The sequence below is a fragment of the Onychostruthus taczanowskii genome, unplaced genomic scaffold (assembly GCF_017590055.1).
Source record: "Onychostruthus taczanowskii isolate IOZ18803 unplaced genomic scaffold, ASM1759005v1 scaffold159, whole genome shotgun sequence".
Taxonomy (NCBI): domain Eukaryota; kingdom Metazoa; phylum Chordata; class Aves; order Passeriformes; family Passeridae; genus Onychostruthus; species Onychostruthus taczanowskii.
The window spans coordinates 291,610-306,947 of record NW_024498784.1 but is presented as its reverse complement, the minus strand read 5'-3'; the positions used below and the strand labels follow the sequence as shown (position 1 = coordinate 306,947).

The 15,338-nt window shown below is 40.3% G+C and overlaps 1 protein-coding gene across 6 annotated transcripts in view; it reads right to left on the bottom strand.

Annotated features, from left to right (window-relative positions):
- NAV2 (neuron navigator 2) overlaps positions 1–15,338 on the bottom strand; it is a 206,466-nt gene that overhangs the window by 28,475 nt on the left and 162,653 nt on the right. For 4 of the 6 annotated variants that reach the window (XM_041399202.1, XM_041399197.1, XM_041399201.1 and 1 more), the window contains 6 exons: positions 14,421–15,123; positions 10,689–11,156; positions 9,597–9,662; positions 8,326–8,370; positions 5,970–6,130; positions 3,577–3,765 (listed from right to left, as the gene is read on the bottom strand). In XM_041399202.1, the coding sequence (XP_041255136.1) occupies positions 3,577–3,765; positions 5,970–6,130; positions 8,326–8,370; positions 9,597–9,662; positions 10,689–11,156; positions 14,421–15,123 (1,632 nt within the window). The remainder of the gene's footprint in view (positions 1–3,576; positions 3,766–5,969; positions 6,131–8,325; positions 8,371–9,596; positions 9,663–10,688; positions 11,157–14,420; positions 15,124–15,338) is intronic. The other 2 variants (XM_041399198.1, XM_041399199.1) reach the window with 1 other exon arrangement.

Genomic DNA, 15,338 nt, shown 5'->3' with positions numbered 1-15,338 from the left:
AGTTAATATACTTGTGCAATTTCTTTTTAAAGGATCTGCAGATGGCTACTTGAAGGCTATTTAATTAGGAGCCTGAAGGCAGTTATGGTCTTGATGCAATTCCTGTTTCTTGCAGCCAGCACGCATCTGCATGCAGCCTACAAACCCAAATTGGTCTGGAGCTATTATTTTAAGGCACTGTAAACGCACAGGAAAGCATGTATCATTTTTAATGCTAGAAAAGAAAGGCTCTAGCCACGACCATCTGCCCAGAGAGCAGAAAGAAAAACTGGTATTGCAGTCAGTAGCACAAAAAAGAATAAGAATTTATATTCCAATGATAACGAATTTAACTTTTGTTTTCTCTTGGAGGCTGAAGTATCAGGGTAGAGCCAGTGACAGCCCAGCTCCTGGGGAACATTGTTGGCTGGAAGAGTGGGGAAAGCGGAGAGCCAAGAGACCACTCAATTTTTATGCTGCGGTTTTTCCCCATGAAGTTCTGGCGAGTTTGGAGGCTGTTCCTGCTGGCGCCTCCACAGCCCTGAGCCCTGTCTGACACAAGAGTTACTGCAAGGCTGACCAACCTCCCCACCTACATGCTGTGCCTGTGAGAGAACATGACTGCACTTCATACCCAGAGACAAAAGAAGAAAAGGCTTTAAAGAATAAATCCTGGCCCAGCTTTGAAGTTAATGAGAAACAAAAGTCTTGTAATATTATGTGCTAGGAAATAATTAAGAATTAGGATGGTAAGCTTTATTTCAGACCTGGATTTATGCTTCATTGACACTGGATGACTGTATAAAATCAATTTGTTCATTAACCACAAATTTTAATTTCTATAATACTTTTAAATCTATTCTCTCAAGGTGAAGGCAAACCTCTGCTATATTCAGAAACACTTAACCACTTAGACCTTGTGACTCCCTGAGAAAGAAGCAGGAGCTAGTAAGCAGGATAGCTTAGTAGTAGAGCGTTCTCTACAGCCAGGGAAGTGACGTAAGACCTTTCTCTTGAAGACAAAAAAAAAGACTACTCCTAAACATTCAATCCATGTGGTAAAAATTATTTTCCTTTTAGGTGCAAAAAATTGAGGAAAATCTGAAAGAGATCTTCAGTATGTCCCCTGCAGGGTCAAATACCTTCCTCAGATACAAAAGTGGTATTTTCCAACCACTTTCAAGTCTGTAACTTAGTAGATATTTTTTGGACTTAATTTTTATTACTTTTTTCAAATGAATAAAAAGCGCTTAATAGAACATTTCTCCTAACTATTTTTATATTTTCCTTTTCTTCTTTTTTTTTAATGGTTTCTCTTCAAACATGCAATACTTACTAGATGTTTATCCAAACCAGGCTCTCTGCTGGAGAAGAATTTCAGAACTACAAGAGAGAGTTTAATCTCCAATATGCCAAAATGGACTTGCTGCAATCTTAAGGACAGTTAAAAAACTAAGGCTACAATTTTTTGGAGGATGTCTTCAATAAAACCTAAGTAAATTTTGCTGCAGTATCTCTTCTGGTAAATCATTGAAGTGTAACACAGATACAGTCACTCAAATTCCTTGCCAGATTATATTTATTATATAAAGCTGCAATGTTGCAGCTTTTAGCCCTACAGCATTATGCTAATACTTTTCAACTCCTAACAAAAATCCTTAGCCACAGACCTCTAAAATACAATAAAATGTACTGACTAAATTCAATAACAAATTAATTTTTCCAGAGACATATCCAATACATATTTTCTACATACTCCAATGGCAAAAAACAGGGATAATCAGAATCTCCTGAAAGGCACTCTGTGGCTCTCAAATGCTTCTGCAAGCATTGAAGTGTGGCTCCCATGCATGCCTGGTTCTTGGGGAGCAACAACCATGGGGCACCGGTATTAACAGGGTTGAGTAAGTGCAGGTCTTCAGAAGCAAAGAGCCATCAAAGGCATGTGTGGCCTGTGAAGTAAAATCAAGCTCCTCTAACCCTTGCCAGAAAGGAGATTTAAGACTCAAAGGTTAACATTGAAAATGTTTGCTAGGAACCACTCCATGCTTGACTTTTCAAAGGGCAATGCTTGAGGATTTTAATGTGTGCTCACAGCTGCTCCTGCTGCAGCTACAAGGATGCCTGATCAGGAGCAATCAAACTAAATATTCATTTATAGGTAAATGTTTTTTTCTTATTACATTTGCATGGGTTCTTTTTATCAGGTCTGGTTACATATTTGAAAAGATAATGAAGCTCTAAAAAGACAAGCCTAGATGTTTCAAAGAACTACTCAACTCCCTTTGGAATATAAGACTATTTGAGCACAGCTTAAATACTGGAAAAATTACTGGGATAGAAACAGTCTAACTGATATCACTTATCTATAATATAAGCAGAAACGTGGAGGTGCAAGTTCAGAATACCCCTATTGAAGAAACATTGATGCGCTGACTCTAAGCATGAATTAGTAGTTCTGAGAGCACTAAAAATGAAGCACAGGATGTTTAAGCCATTTCTTGAACAGTCAAGGTCTAGATACAACACTTATTTCCTGTGTCTGACCAAAATAATCACTGAATAAACATCATCATTCTCTCTGGTGACCAGTGACAAGATCTGAGGGATCTTTGTCCTGAAGTTGTGTCAGGTTTAGGTTGGATATCAGGAAAAGGCTCTTCACCCAGAGGGTGACTGGGCACTGAACAGGCTCCCCAGGGAAGTGGTCACAGCAGCAAGGCTGACAGAGTTTAAGGAGTGTTTGGACAATGTTCACACATGGGGTGATTGTTGGGGTGCCCTGGGTAGGGTCAGAAGTTGGATTTGATGATCCTTGCCGGTCTCTTCCAACACTCTGAGTCTACAATCAGAACAACCACGACCAGGACTATGGTTTTAGCTAACACTGAGAGCTCCACACTGAAAAAGCTGTGTTTGAACTGAGAAGTGCCCAGTTCCTGTGCAAAGGCCACCCTTTGAGCTGGCGTTCTGCACACTGCAAATTTTAGACTTTCTGTGCTGATAGACTCTGACTCCCAGGAGAGCACTGAAGAGAGCACTCTATCTCCTCTCTTGACCTGAGGCCATAGAAAAGGCTTGCAAAATTGATTGATAGCACTGGGATTATGGGTAGTTGATTAGAAGTGTGTAATAGCCCAGGGTGAAAAACTTAAGAGTTTGGGGTTTTAGAATACAGTAATATATATATAAAATAAGATGGAGGTTTCAGGGTGGAGGCTGGTCCTTGTTCTTTATCTTCTTCTTCCTTTCTCTTCATGGGTTTGGGTGGTATTTTGTAATTGGACAGAAAAGCCCGTATTGCAGACTTTGAGTGATTAGTTATTGGGTAAGAAGTGAAAGAATTTAGGTGTCATTTCTTAATTGGATAGTTTAGCCTTAAAAGACCTTGTATAGAAAGATAGTTAGCCATTTTGTAGCTTGTTAGTAGAATGCTGTAGAACTCCCAACTTGCAACATAGATAAGAAATAATAAACAGCTGGGTCTGAACACAAAACACTGTCTCCAGAGCTTCAATCCCGACCCTGGCAGAGGCAGAAAAAGAAGCCAAAAACCGGCACCTTTGAGCATCCCCAGCCCCACAGGACCTTACTGACCCTCCTCGAAGCCATCGCGGAAGGAGCCGGAGCGGCTCATGGTGCGGCTCTTCTCGTCCAGGGACATGGAGCTGTTGCGGAGGCGCGTGTCGCCGTAGGGGTCGTAGGGCCCGTCGGCGTTGGACAGGCTGTGCGTGCGCAGCATGCTGGGGTTGGACAGGCTCATCTGCGCCGCGCTCGTGGGGCTCGCTGCAAAGCCAGCAACAAACACGCCCTTAGTACTGCCAGCACTCCTGCTCTCCTTTGGTGATCCTCCACCAGCAAAGGATCTTCCCTCCCCCTCCACTTTAAGACAAAAATGTTTGATATCATCTTCTCCAGGCTTCATTGGTTTTCAAGAAAGGGGTATGCAAACTAGGCTAGTGAATGTGAAAACTCTAGTAAAATAAGGTAATTTTAAACACTGTCTGTATGTCCGTAATGTCCATATGTCTGTAATTCCACAAACAAGCTCAGTCACCTAACTAACACCTCCCAGGCATGGCAGAATGAAAGAAAATTATCTTGTCATTAACTAATTCATTAATTAGTTAATGAATGAATGAATTATATAATTAATTCCTCATTTAATTTGGAACTGTTCTTTCACAAAAATTGTAATTTTGTCTATATAGAGCAAGACTTATCTTCTCCAAAGCCTTCAAGTTCTAAGAAAATGACATTTCTCTATGTATTTTAGTCACAAATAAAAAGAGCTTTAGTTTCCTCATAGCTGTGCAGTTCAGAACCTTCTTTCCACTATAATGTCTTGAGAACTGTAAAATACTAATTTTGCCTTAAAAGCCAATATTCTTCCAGCCAGAGTTTAGAGTATAAAAGTACTGCAATCTCACATTTCTCGAAAGAACTTTTGTGCTAAAATTATGCCTGCTGTTTACTAAGAATTAGTTCAGTTGTGGGTAAAAAAAAGAGAACAAAATCATTGTTCATCTGGGTAGGTTCCTTTTGGTGTGCTGTCATTGCCTGTTTCTATATAGACCATCAAATGACACAGACTATTGTAGAAGACAGGACAATTCAGTTCACAAGTGCTTGACTTTCATATCACCATTTGCTCTTGAATTAAATCCAATAACCTTTCTTAACTCCAATATCTCTTAAGTTCTCATCTTAGGAACATATGAAAACATGATTTTTTGGAAAATATAAAAAAATTTTCTTTTTTTTTTTTTTTTTTTTTTTTTTGTGTTCATTGCAGTTTGTGGCCAAAGAACTTTTAAAGCTAATACAAATAATCTCCAACACTGTGCATAAAGAGTTAAGTTTCTGGGCTTATGACAACACTCTTTGGTTTTTTTTTTTTTTTTAAATTTCATGAACTTTCCTGACAGTTTGCTAGCTGTTGGAAATGTAGCCATGCTGTGTGTATATTCAGCTGAAATTTTGCTAAGTATCAGTTTATTTAAAGCCACTTACTGAATGTGTTTCTTTCCAGAACACTCAAATAAAGGCTCTAGAATGTCATTACTGCAACTCAAAACTACACTAGAAATAAGTGACTGTGCAATCTGCTCCAAATTTGCACAAGAAGTTCACAAGTGCAAGCTTAAGTATTTTGCACACAATTATTATATATAAATTACTTATTACATAGAAGTTATCATAAACAATATATTTCTTTTAAATAATAATATCAATTATTATGGAGGGGCTTTTGAAAGTCATAAACAAACAGGTATTTTCTTTCCAAATGTCACTTCAAGATGACATTTACAAACCTGAAGAAACTGCAAAGCAACAAAGTCGTATTTAACCAGCCCAACAGAGATGAGCACCACTAGCACTTTAAATCAGGCTATTTCAGCTGCTGATACAGTCAACTAAAACCTGCAATGCTTCATGGATCCTACCAATCAGCATTTATTGTTTCCTTAATTTAAAATGCATTTAGCAAAGAAACTAAGTGAAGTAATGACAGTTTTTCTGACTTGAAACTCCCCTGACTTTTATATATTGCTTGACTGAGCTTTCTGAAATTTCCAACAAGCCACTTGAAAAAGACAAAGATAAAATAACAAACTGATGAGACTGGCATACACAGTAAGTAAAATGCTTGGATTTTAGAGAATGTTGCAAAATCTGCAGGCAACATCCTATGTTCTCTAAGCATCCCAATGTGTGATATCAACCGACAGCTCTACTGAACATTTTATAAAGCTCACAATTCATATTAATCTGATTACTCCCAGAGAATCAGTTTCAAAGTTACTGCAAGAATGGCACCTTTGGGCATATGAGACAATAATGCTAATTAGTCACACTCATTTCAATGAGATTGCTTCCTCAGGTTCAATGTGGGCCTTGGAGCTGCTGAAAGAAAATTATCTTGTGCAACATGCTGTTTTCAGGACACACAAAGCATTGCTTGATTATTCAAACAGATTATTATTCACCAAGCTGTGAGAAGTTAAATCTAGTTCCAGAGGGCGATGTTATGCTGGATCCAGATGAAAATGGAGAATTGGCAGCAGTATCCTGCAGTCCTCCTGCTGAATGGGACCGGAGCCATTCCTTTGCATCCTCTTGACTACGCAACTGGGAGGATGGAGTATACCTGCAAAATCAAACAGGTTTTTCACCATGAACTTTGATATTTGACTTTTTTGTTAAAAAAAAAAAAAAAAAACAAAAAAACAACCATGAAATGTCACAAGGCTTGGGGTGGGAGAGAGAGAGAAAGAAAAAAAGAAGAATCCTCATATGAAATTGAAGTATTAAATAATCTAAACCAAATAGAATTCTGAATTAAGGAGCTGCTCCAAGCTCTTCCAACATGTTCCTAACTCATTTTGCCTCTGTTTGGGGGGGAAAAAGCAAACCACAAACTTCTTTCCTATGGCTTCAGGTGTAACCAAACCAGAGTGAACCAAAAGTTACAGGTAGAAGTTGTGCTGTGTAGCACTGTAGGATAAAATGTAGTGTGTGCTACATCATATGATTTAAAAATATAACTGTAACTTGGAAAACCTTCTCCTAAGTTACACCAAAATTCTAACACTATTTAAATATTTTGGTACATTAATAACCTTAGCTGACTTTTAGTGATATTGTAACCAAATTCAAGTCAACAAAGCCATTACCAGGATTTTTTTCAACAAGCTGTGACCCAGTATTTCATATTCCAGAGACATCCATATAAGGCCTGTGGAGTGTATCCCATTTAGTTCAAAACTAACAGCACTGAAGCATCATAAAGGAGACTATGCTTAGCCTTTTCTGAAGGCATTGAAAATAGCTGAAACATGGTCTATGCCAACACCAGTGGCAAAACACCCTCTGGCTTCAGCTTAAGTTTCATTTCTTGTGTCTATGTGTAATAGGTATGTCAGGACAGGTGTGATGTGAGCTATGTGATAGGGTACAGATACCAACACTCATCTGCTGATGGAATTCAGCATCTGCCTTGGGCTATGCCATCACCTTTGGACAAATATTTATGAGTAAATAGCTCTTCTTCCAAAAACTTAGAGCCTATTATTTGCTGATATTATCTATTTAATTAGATTCCCTTCAAGTAATGCCCTACAGTACGATACCACTTATTAAGACTATTTTAAATCAATGGGATCACTGCAATAATTTTAAAAGTCAATCTGCTTTCAAAAAATACATTCATTCTTCTGCTTATGTCTCAACACTTCAGCAGCAGTCCCTGACAATCTGCATCTCTTAAACTTTCAATATAAATCAGTTTATTTAGAAAGGGGCTTTAAACAGTCATGCTACCTTAACACACTACAGATTTACTTTTATTGTCAGCATTAATACCTACCTCTTCAGCACTCAAATGTTTGTTAGCGTATTTATTAGAGACATAGTTGAGGACCATAGACACATTAACACAAATTGCCATTTTAAGGCTTTTAATACTCAGCTTCATGGGACAAGGCTGCTCTGAAGAACAAGATGCACAGCACAGAAAAAATCACAGCTGCAGTTTCAAGGCAGTGATCCCAGAACTGCATTAAACAATTTAGAAGCTGAATTTCCTAAATTGTCAGAGATACCTCCTGTAAATTCTCTAACACATAAAGCATTTAATTAACATAGTTAATAGTAATTCTGGCTAGAATTGCTTGTATCAATGGAAAAAAAGTATGTTATAAAAATCACTACCTCACAGATGTACAAAATATGTTAGAAGACAAGAACTGAAAGTTTATTTGATTTTTTTTTTTTTTTTTTTTTTTTGCTATTTTCTATGAGAGTAGAGAATAAGGTATAGATTCTAAACTACAGATTAAGGTATTATGATGCAATTTAAAAAAAAAATTAATATGTCCAATTTCATCCTGGAAGGTTTGGCATGATCTTGTAAATATTTTCTATTTATATAACAACACCAAGGTTCCCAAGGTCAAAAAAACTATTTCAGGTCATTCCATGTAATAGCCACAGAAACAACAACATTATTGTTTTTAAATCCAGCCCAGGGATGGTCGGCAATTAAACCAGGAAAAGCCACGATTCTTGCTCAGGCAGTGAGGCCACTGGATGAAAAAAGCACAGTTGTCAATGGCCTTCTTTGAGGATTGAAAGGAGGAAAAACGGAGGAGGAAAAACGGAGGAGGAAAAACGGAGGAGGAAAAACGGAGGAGGAAAAACGGAGGAGGAAAAACGGAGGAGGAAAGGAAGAGTATTGTTGCCACCTCTTGCAAACTGCGACCATCACCACCAGCCACAACAGAAACACAAAGCAAACTCCAAAGCCACCACAGAAGATGTTAAACCATGTGGAAACACCAATACCTGAGTCCCTTCTTAGGCAAAGTGTTCCTATCAAGATGTGCGTCGCTGCAGAAAAGTTAAAAGAAAAGAACTTCAGAGAAGAACAAAAGGGAAGGAATAAGATCAGGATGAAGGACATACAAACATCTGCATTACCTTTTCAGAGGAAAAGGTGCTGGGGCCTTCCTACAGAAACATGCACAGACCTCCTCATCCAGGTGGGGTTTGCACAAACATGCAGCTGCTACCATGCCAATGAATCACATCTCTTTACAACCTCACTTGACTGTTTCTCCTACCCACAATGAACAAAAATGGCTCTTTAAACATCAAATGGGTATTTAAAAATACACTTTTCAGCAGGCTATTGGTAAAACCTGATGGGAATATTCAAGTCCAAACCACCTTCCCATCATTTCTTTCAGCAGACACCCTCTAGGGAATGCACCTCATTACGGTAAAGAGGTATTGAGCCCAGACTGTTTAAGTTTCCAAATCTTAGCCTAAGTTCCATTAGCAAAGTAAAATGGACCCATCAGTTGTCCAAAACTCAATTATTTCAGTTTGTTTTTACAATTGATGAGCAGAGCCTGTTAATATGTTTTGAAAGAAAATACCCCCGTGGTTAAGTAAATTAATTAAATGACAATCCTTGTAGCTAAGTTACAGTATGAGACTGACAAAAATTACACCAGTGAGCAAAAGTGAGCTGGAATGTTTAGATATGTGTCAACTTTTCCTAACTTTAACATGCATTTCTACAAGGATGACTGGACCTAAATACTTGGAAAACACTCACGAGCCAAGCTGCAGTAAGAGACTGACGACACCGAATCACACAGGGACTTCACAACAAAAAGGACAGGCCAGAAAGACAGTGGGAAAAGCAGCATGCCAGAGGAATGCTGAAATGCTAGTGAGAGTTTAGATTTGTAGGGGAGAAAAAAAAAAAAAAAAAAAAAAAAAAGAGACATGATTTTCAAATTGCCTTTGGCAAAGATAGGAAGGGTGGGTTAAAAATACCCCTCAAACCAAAGGACATTCCCAGAAATGAGAGCAACACCAAAAACATGCCAACTGTGCTGTGTGCCACTCTTCAGATTGATTTAGGTGGCTAGATGGGTGTTTGCAGGGACTCTCACTGGCATGTCTTTGTGTCAGTTCACACCTGGATGATGAACACAGCCGAGCACTCAACTGAGCACAGTCTGGCACAAAACAATTTGCTTCACTGAGATGGGCAACAAAACCTGCAGCCTTGAGCATATACTCCTGTCCTGAGACAGCATTACCTGTCCTGTCTCCTGGGCAAGGTATTTCGGCAGAATTTGGGGCTAGCAGCAGGGGAAGAAAGAGGGCTAGAAAGAGCAGTCCAACAAGACAGAAAACAAGAGAAGGAGTATTAGAATGAAAAGATGAGGGAACAAAAAGGAATTATAATAAAACACAAAGAGAACTCCAAACTGTCAGAACATTACATTCAGGTGCAATTTTCTCCATTGAGACTCAGCAACAAAAATCTTGCTACCTGAACTCATCACTACATATCAGGAGATAGCACATTTCCAGTGCTTGGAAGGGTTCTACTGCCATCTACAAGAGGTTACTCAGAGACCACTGCAGAGCTCTCCCCAGTGTTAGCTCAGTGTGCCATCAATCCAGCTCTGATGCTGGAAAAGCCCTGTTCCCTCCTTCATGCTCATCCTCCTCCCAGGTCCTACCCTGTGTCCACATAACTACCAGTGAATCTCACCATATACAGAGCTGGGGAACTGATCAGTCTGAAACAAAATTCAGATGATTGTTTTTCACTTGGATCCAGCTTCTAATAGGATTCACTAAGCATACCCATGAATGATTGTACTGAAATATTTTAGTGAACAATTGGAGATAGGACAAGACAGCAGGGAGAAGATGAGAAGGGATCAAGTGACTATGGAGATAAGGACTTGTCTTTTCAGCATCACCTCCAGTTTGAAAGTTATCAAATTCTACAATCAAAAAAGGTTAACATGAAAAGGTTGACTTTTGAAATCAAAATTGGGGGGTTTTTAAAAATACCACTATCATCTCAATTAACAACAGATCTTTGGAAGGATAACCTATGATGCAAAATTCAAGTATTAGGTACCATCCGGTAGCAAAAAAAAAGTTGTCACATTGGCTGTGGCAGCAAAATAAAAACCTCTTCTGAACCCATCCTCCTGCTCTGAAGTGGGCTCCTTTCCTGGAATAACTTATCTGTATGTTCTAGTCCTAGCGTTATCTGCACTGTCTGGTAAGAGGCATTATTTGACTTGTATCTGCAGCAATGGCTACTGCCACCAGGACTTCATTCCCACTTGAGATACAAACATATGGAAACAAGAGAAAAACCCACTAACCTTTCAGACAACGTAGTCTTAACACTGTTGGTACGGATGAAGGGAGTCAGAGAATCATCCTTGGAGGCTGGAATCAAGCCACTGGAGGAGTTGTGGCTCAGCCCACCTCCACTGCTCAGGGAGATGTCTATGGATTCGCAGCTGGTGTGTAAGCTGCTGACAGACTGGTATCCAATGCCATCCTTGCTAACTGCAGAAGAACTACTGGCATTGGTACCCCATGTCAAACTGTTGGAAGGAGCCGAGTGTGCAGAACTGGGGCTGGAAGCCAGTGGAGACTGGTTGAGATCTGTGTTTTTACTATAGAGGGGACTGCTGCCCCCACTGCTCAGCACACCACTGCCAGATGGGGAGTCAAGGTTACTCTGCTGGTTCATGGTGGCATGAGGGTTGGAGATGACTACTGAGTTTTTCATATTCTCAGCTGTTGTGATGGGAACTTGTTTACTAGGCTTGCCACCAAAAAGTCTGTAAAAAAGAAGACAGCACAAAAAATACATAAAATGGAACAGTAAACACAAGGATATCTTATATTTCATCTTATCTTCAGAAAACCAGAATTGAGTACATGATCCTAGATTGTACATATGCAACTATACATTTATAATCTCCTTGTGTTCATTGTCCCTTTCAATAAAGCCCAGAGGCAATTACAACAGCTCCAAATCTTTCTCAGGTGAGTAATCTTTGAATCATGAACCAATACTTCCACAAAGCTAAACTACACCTTCACAGAACTAAGATACAACCATATCCTCTTCTGTTCCTTAAGGAAAAAGGACACCAGAGAAACAATCCCATGTATGGAATACTAGAGACTGGAGGCTTATTGACCAGGCAAATTCTGCACAAATCACCAAATGCTCTGCACAGAAGCAGCTTTTGCTGGGATGCAACAATGCACTCATACCAAACATAGGCTTGTTTCATTCCATGAACCAAGCTGGCTGGAAACGGTATTTTTTTAGTGGAGAATGTGATGTTACCTGCTTTTTGGCACCTGGAATTGCTAGTAAAACACTAGGTGAGTTCCAGAACTTGGGGAGGGAGGGGATGGAGGAGGCTTACCACAGCATCACTGTTGCCTGTGATGCAGCTCATTGCTGAGGAAAAAAAGACCCCAGTTCCTTCATAAACAGAGAATGGGAAACTTCTCAGAAGTGCCCAAGCGTCTCAGTAGTAAACACACTTCAGACTAAATCATCAATAATTCCAAAACTTATCTTCAAAATTAGGAAGGAAGCATATCTTCCAGTCCAGCTTCAAACATCAACCCCAAAACACTTTTGCTTTTGTTTCTGCCTCTTGGCTACCTGTAACTACCTTTGGAACATTTGTTTTCCTCACGCATACCTGTACAGATTTGCTTTTTTGTCATTCACTGTGGAGTACCATGGGTGAAACCTTTCAGAATAGAGGACTACAGCATTTACATACAAGTGTTCCTGAAGACTTAGGGGTGGGCATGCACCAGGCAGAACTTTCTCTGCTTTGGAGCGTGCCCAGGTTGTTGGACACATGGACACTAAGTCCCTGTGTCCATCACTTCCCAGAAACACAGGCTGTATTAGAGCTGGGCACCTGCAGCACCTGGAGCAAGCCCAGTGCTGCCCAGCAGCAGTGTCCAGGCTGCACAGGTGCTTCCTGCAGCTCCAGTGCATGAAACACACCTGAGCTGGGCAGCTGCTGCTACATACTTGCCCCAAGGCATCTGGACAACACTTCCAACTGAGAGGGCAGGTTTAGATAAGACATAAGGAAGAAATTCTTCCCTGTGAGGGTGGTGAGGCCCTGGCACAGGCTGCCCAGAGAAGCTGTGGCTGCCCCATTCCTAGAAGTGTTCAAGGCCAGGCTGGGTGGGGCTTTGAACAAGCTGGGACAGTGGAAGGTCTCTCTGCCCATGGCAGGGGAATCAGAATAAAATGATCTTCAGGGTCCCTTCTGACCCAAGTCAGTCCATGATTCCATGGCACTTAGCAGCTATACCAGCTTAGTGTATTCCCCGAGGTATTCCTGTGCCAGAGCATACAACCTCTTCAGCTTCACTGGGGAAACCACTCTTAAAGAAAGCATCCCAGAGCTTAAAAACCCCAAACACCCACACAACAGTTTTGTAAGCTGCTTTTAAGCTACCCCCTGTTTATGACAACATGGAAGTTACATATATTCGTGAACTTATAGATAAGTCTGTATCATTAAAAAGGTATGGATTCCAATTCACTGTGTAACACCAAAAAAACCTACAGGGCCAAGAGGAAATATGCAAAAAACAATGTCTGCAACTCCACTATGAAAATTAAGCTCAAAATCTTCTTTACTGTCATCCCAGAAATCAGTAATAAGCAGATGAGGCCCAGTTCAACTCTGACACATTTCAACACATGACAATTTTGACAGGCTGGTGAAAATTCAAGTGTGAAATTGTAAATCAAATGAGGGAATAGTTAAATTGAGCCTCAGTGTCTGCTCTTTGAAGTTTCATGTATTTCTAACGTAGCATTTCAATTACACAGCCAGCAATGCAGCTTTTTAGTAATAAAAGTTTCCCAATCACAGTCCTACCAATGTGCCTGAGGCACACTGAAATCACTGAAAACACTGTAAATCTGCAATTCTCATTGTGTATCCTATGGAAGTGAAAGGCCTACTGGAGTTTTAAAGTAACCATTGATGAAAATTGCATGTTCCAAAGTACATGGCTTATCTATTGTTAACCAGGTACAAAATAAAGTATCTTCAATTATCCTCACACAGGCTCTTCAAATAAAACCAGCCATCTAAAAACAGTTTACAGCATCAGCCTAAGCTGCCATCACAGCCATTATGCTTGCACTGGTGCTTCAGATGGAATGTAGCTTTCTCACATCACTGGAAGCAGGATGATGGAGCATAACTATGGATATTATGGGCATCACAACAAAATGAAATGTAAAACATTGCAACTTGAAACACACAAGCTACTCAAATTCAGTTGAAAAATAATATTAACAGACCTTTTCACCAATATCAAGGCTTTGATATACACTGCATCAACAAATTAGCTCCTCACCAACTATTTGTTAATGTTAGTGTGTGGGGTACTCTTGGAGAAAAAGACAGGATTTCTGTCCAAAAAATGGTATTAAAATAAGAAAATTTAACCCAGCTTAGACAGTAACTTTATTTAGGGTTCTTCTTCACAGACTAAAATGTTGAGTCTTGCAACATACTGGGCTAATCCACACAAGTTATAATAGTTTGCTTTGGGTGAATCTAAGCCTGGCAGGTCAATGCCACTGTCATCATGAAAATCTGCGATAACCCTCCAGTTGTTGGTTTACAATTTGATCCACAACTGGAATATTTCCAGGTTTGTTACATATACATCTGTGCAGGAACTCTTCAGTAACCTTCTGGTAAGAAAATTCTTATATCTGTGACATCTACACAGATAAAAGCCTCCAGGTATGACTTCTGCAACAAAGAGACTCAAATTGTAATTGCCAAAGCGCCGAAGCCAGACAGGTTTGGTTTTTTTGCTGAATGTTAGACTTGTGCTGCTGTCGCATGATGTCCTAAGTATCCACAACACTGGTCAAGCTGTTTATGTGAAATTAAATGTAAATACCATGACCTTGAAGCAGGACACTAAATAGAAAGCGCTGCACCAAAGCCAGCCAGGCCTGGCTGGCAGAGTCCTGCTCATTCAGCTCCCGCTAACACCACTGCACAACCGAGGAATTTGTTGCCTACCTGCGCAGAGTGGGAGAGGCCACATCGGGGTACTTGACTCCTTGCTGGTGGGTACTCTGAGCTCCGCTAGCAGCAGGCTGTGATGCAGGGTTCACTTTAACAGAATTACATGAAGCCACGCTTTCGTTGTCAGACGAAATCCCTTTCTCTTTATCAGTCTGATTGACTAATCCTGGCAGAGAGCTTCCAAGAATTACCTTGGCAGGCTCTCTGATTTTAGGGACAGGCAACCCAGCTGACTTGCTGCTTATGTTGGAGTCTATGCTACTTGTGCTAGATCTATTCCCAGCTCCACTTCTGCTACTGGATTTACTGGGCCGGGGTAAACTACGGTACTGAAGATTAGTTCGCGCACTAAGTGTTAAGTAGCCATCATCCTGGTTCTGGGAGCCATCAACACTAGTCTTCCGACCAGTGGTCCTACCCATGAGTCCAGATGACTTGGGGATCTTTCCCAAGGTAGCCGATCTACTGGTGAGAGCTGCCCCACTGGCAGTGATTATGGTCATGCCTACAGCTGACCCGCTCTGTTTCTTAAATCCAAATGTATTAGCATTAGCAGCAGTTGTCCTAGAGTTACTTGTGGGAAGCTTTTTGGATTCATCACCACTGCTGCGTCCTGCATCTGATGGGGAACGTTTAACATGTCCAGCTTTAGGAGATAGTCTACCCTTTTCTGATACCTTGGCGTCATCAGTTTTCCCTACAAAAATAGAAAAAGAATTCTAATATTTAATGACTTGAAAACATCAAGCAAATGATGAAACTCAAAGCAGCATGAAAAGCAAAAGCGTGCTAGCCATTGGAGTGCGGTTCAAAGTTATGATCTAGTCTGCACTGAACTTACATGCCACTCTAGTGAGCTACACATGCAGACTTGCCAAAGTATGTGGTGCCTTTGTCTTTGAGAATATGCAA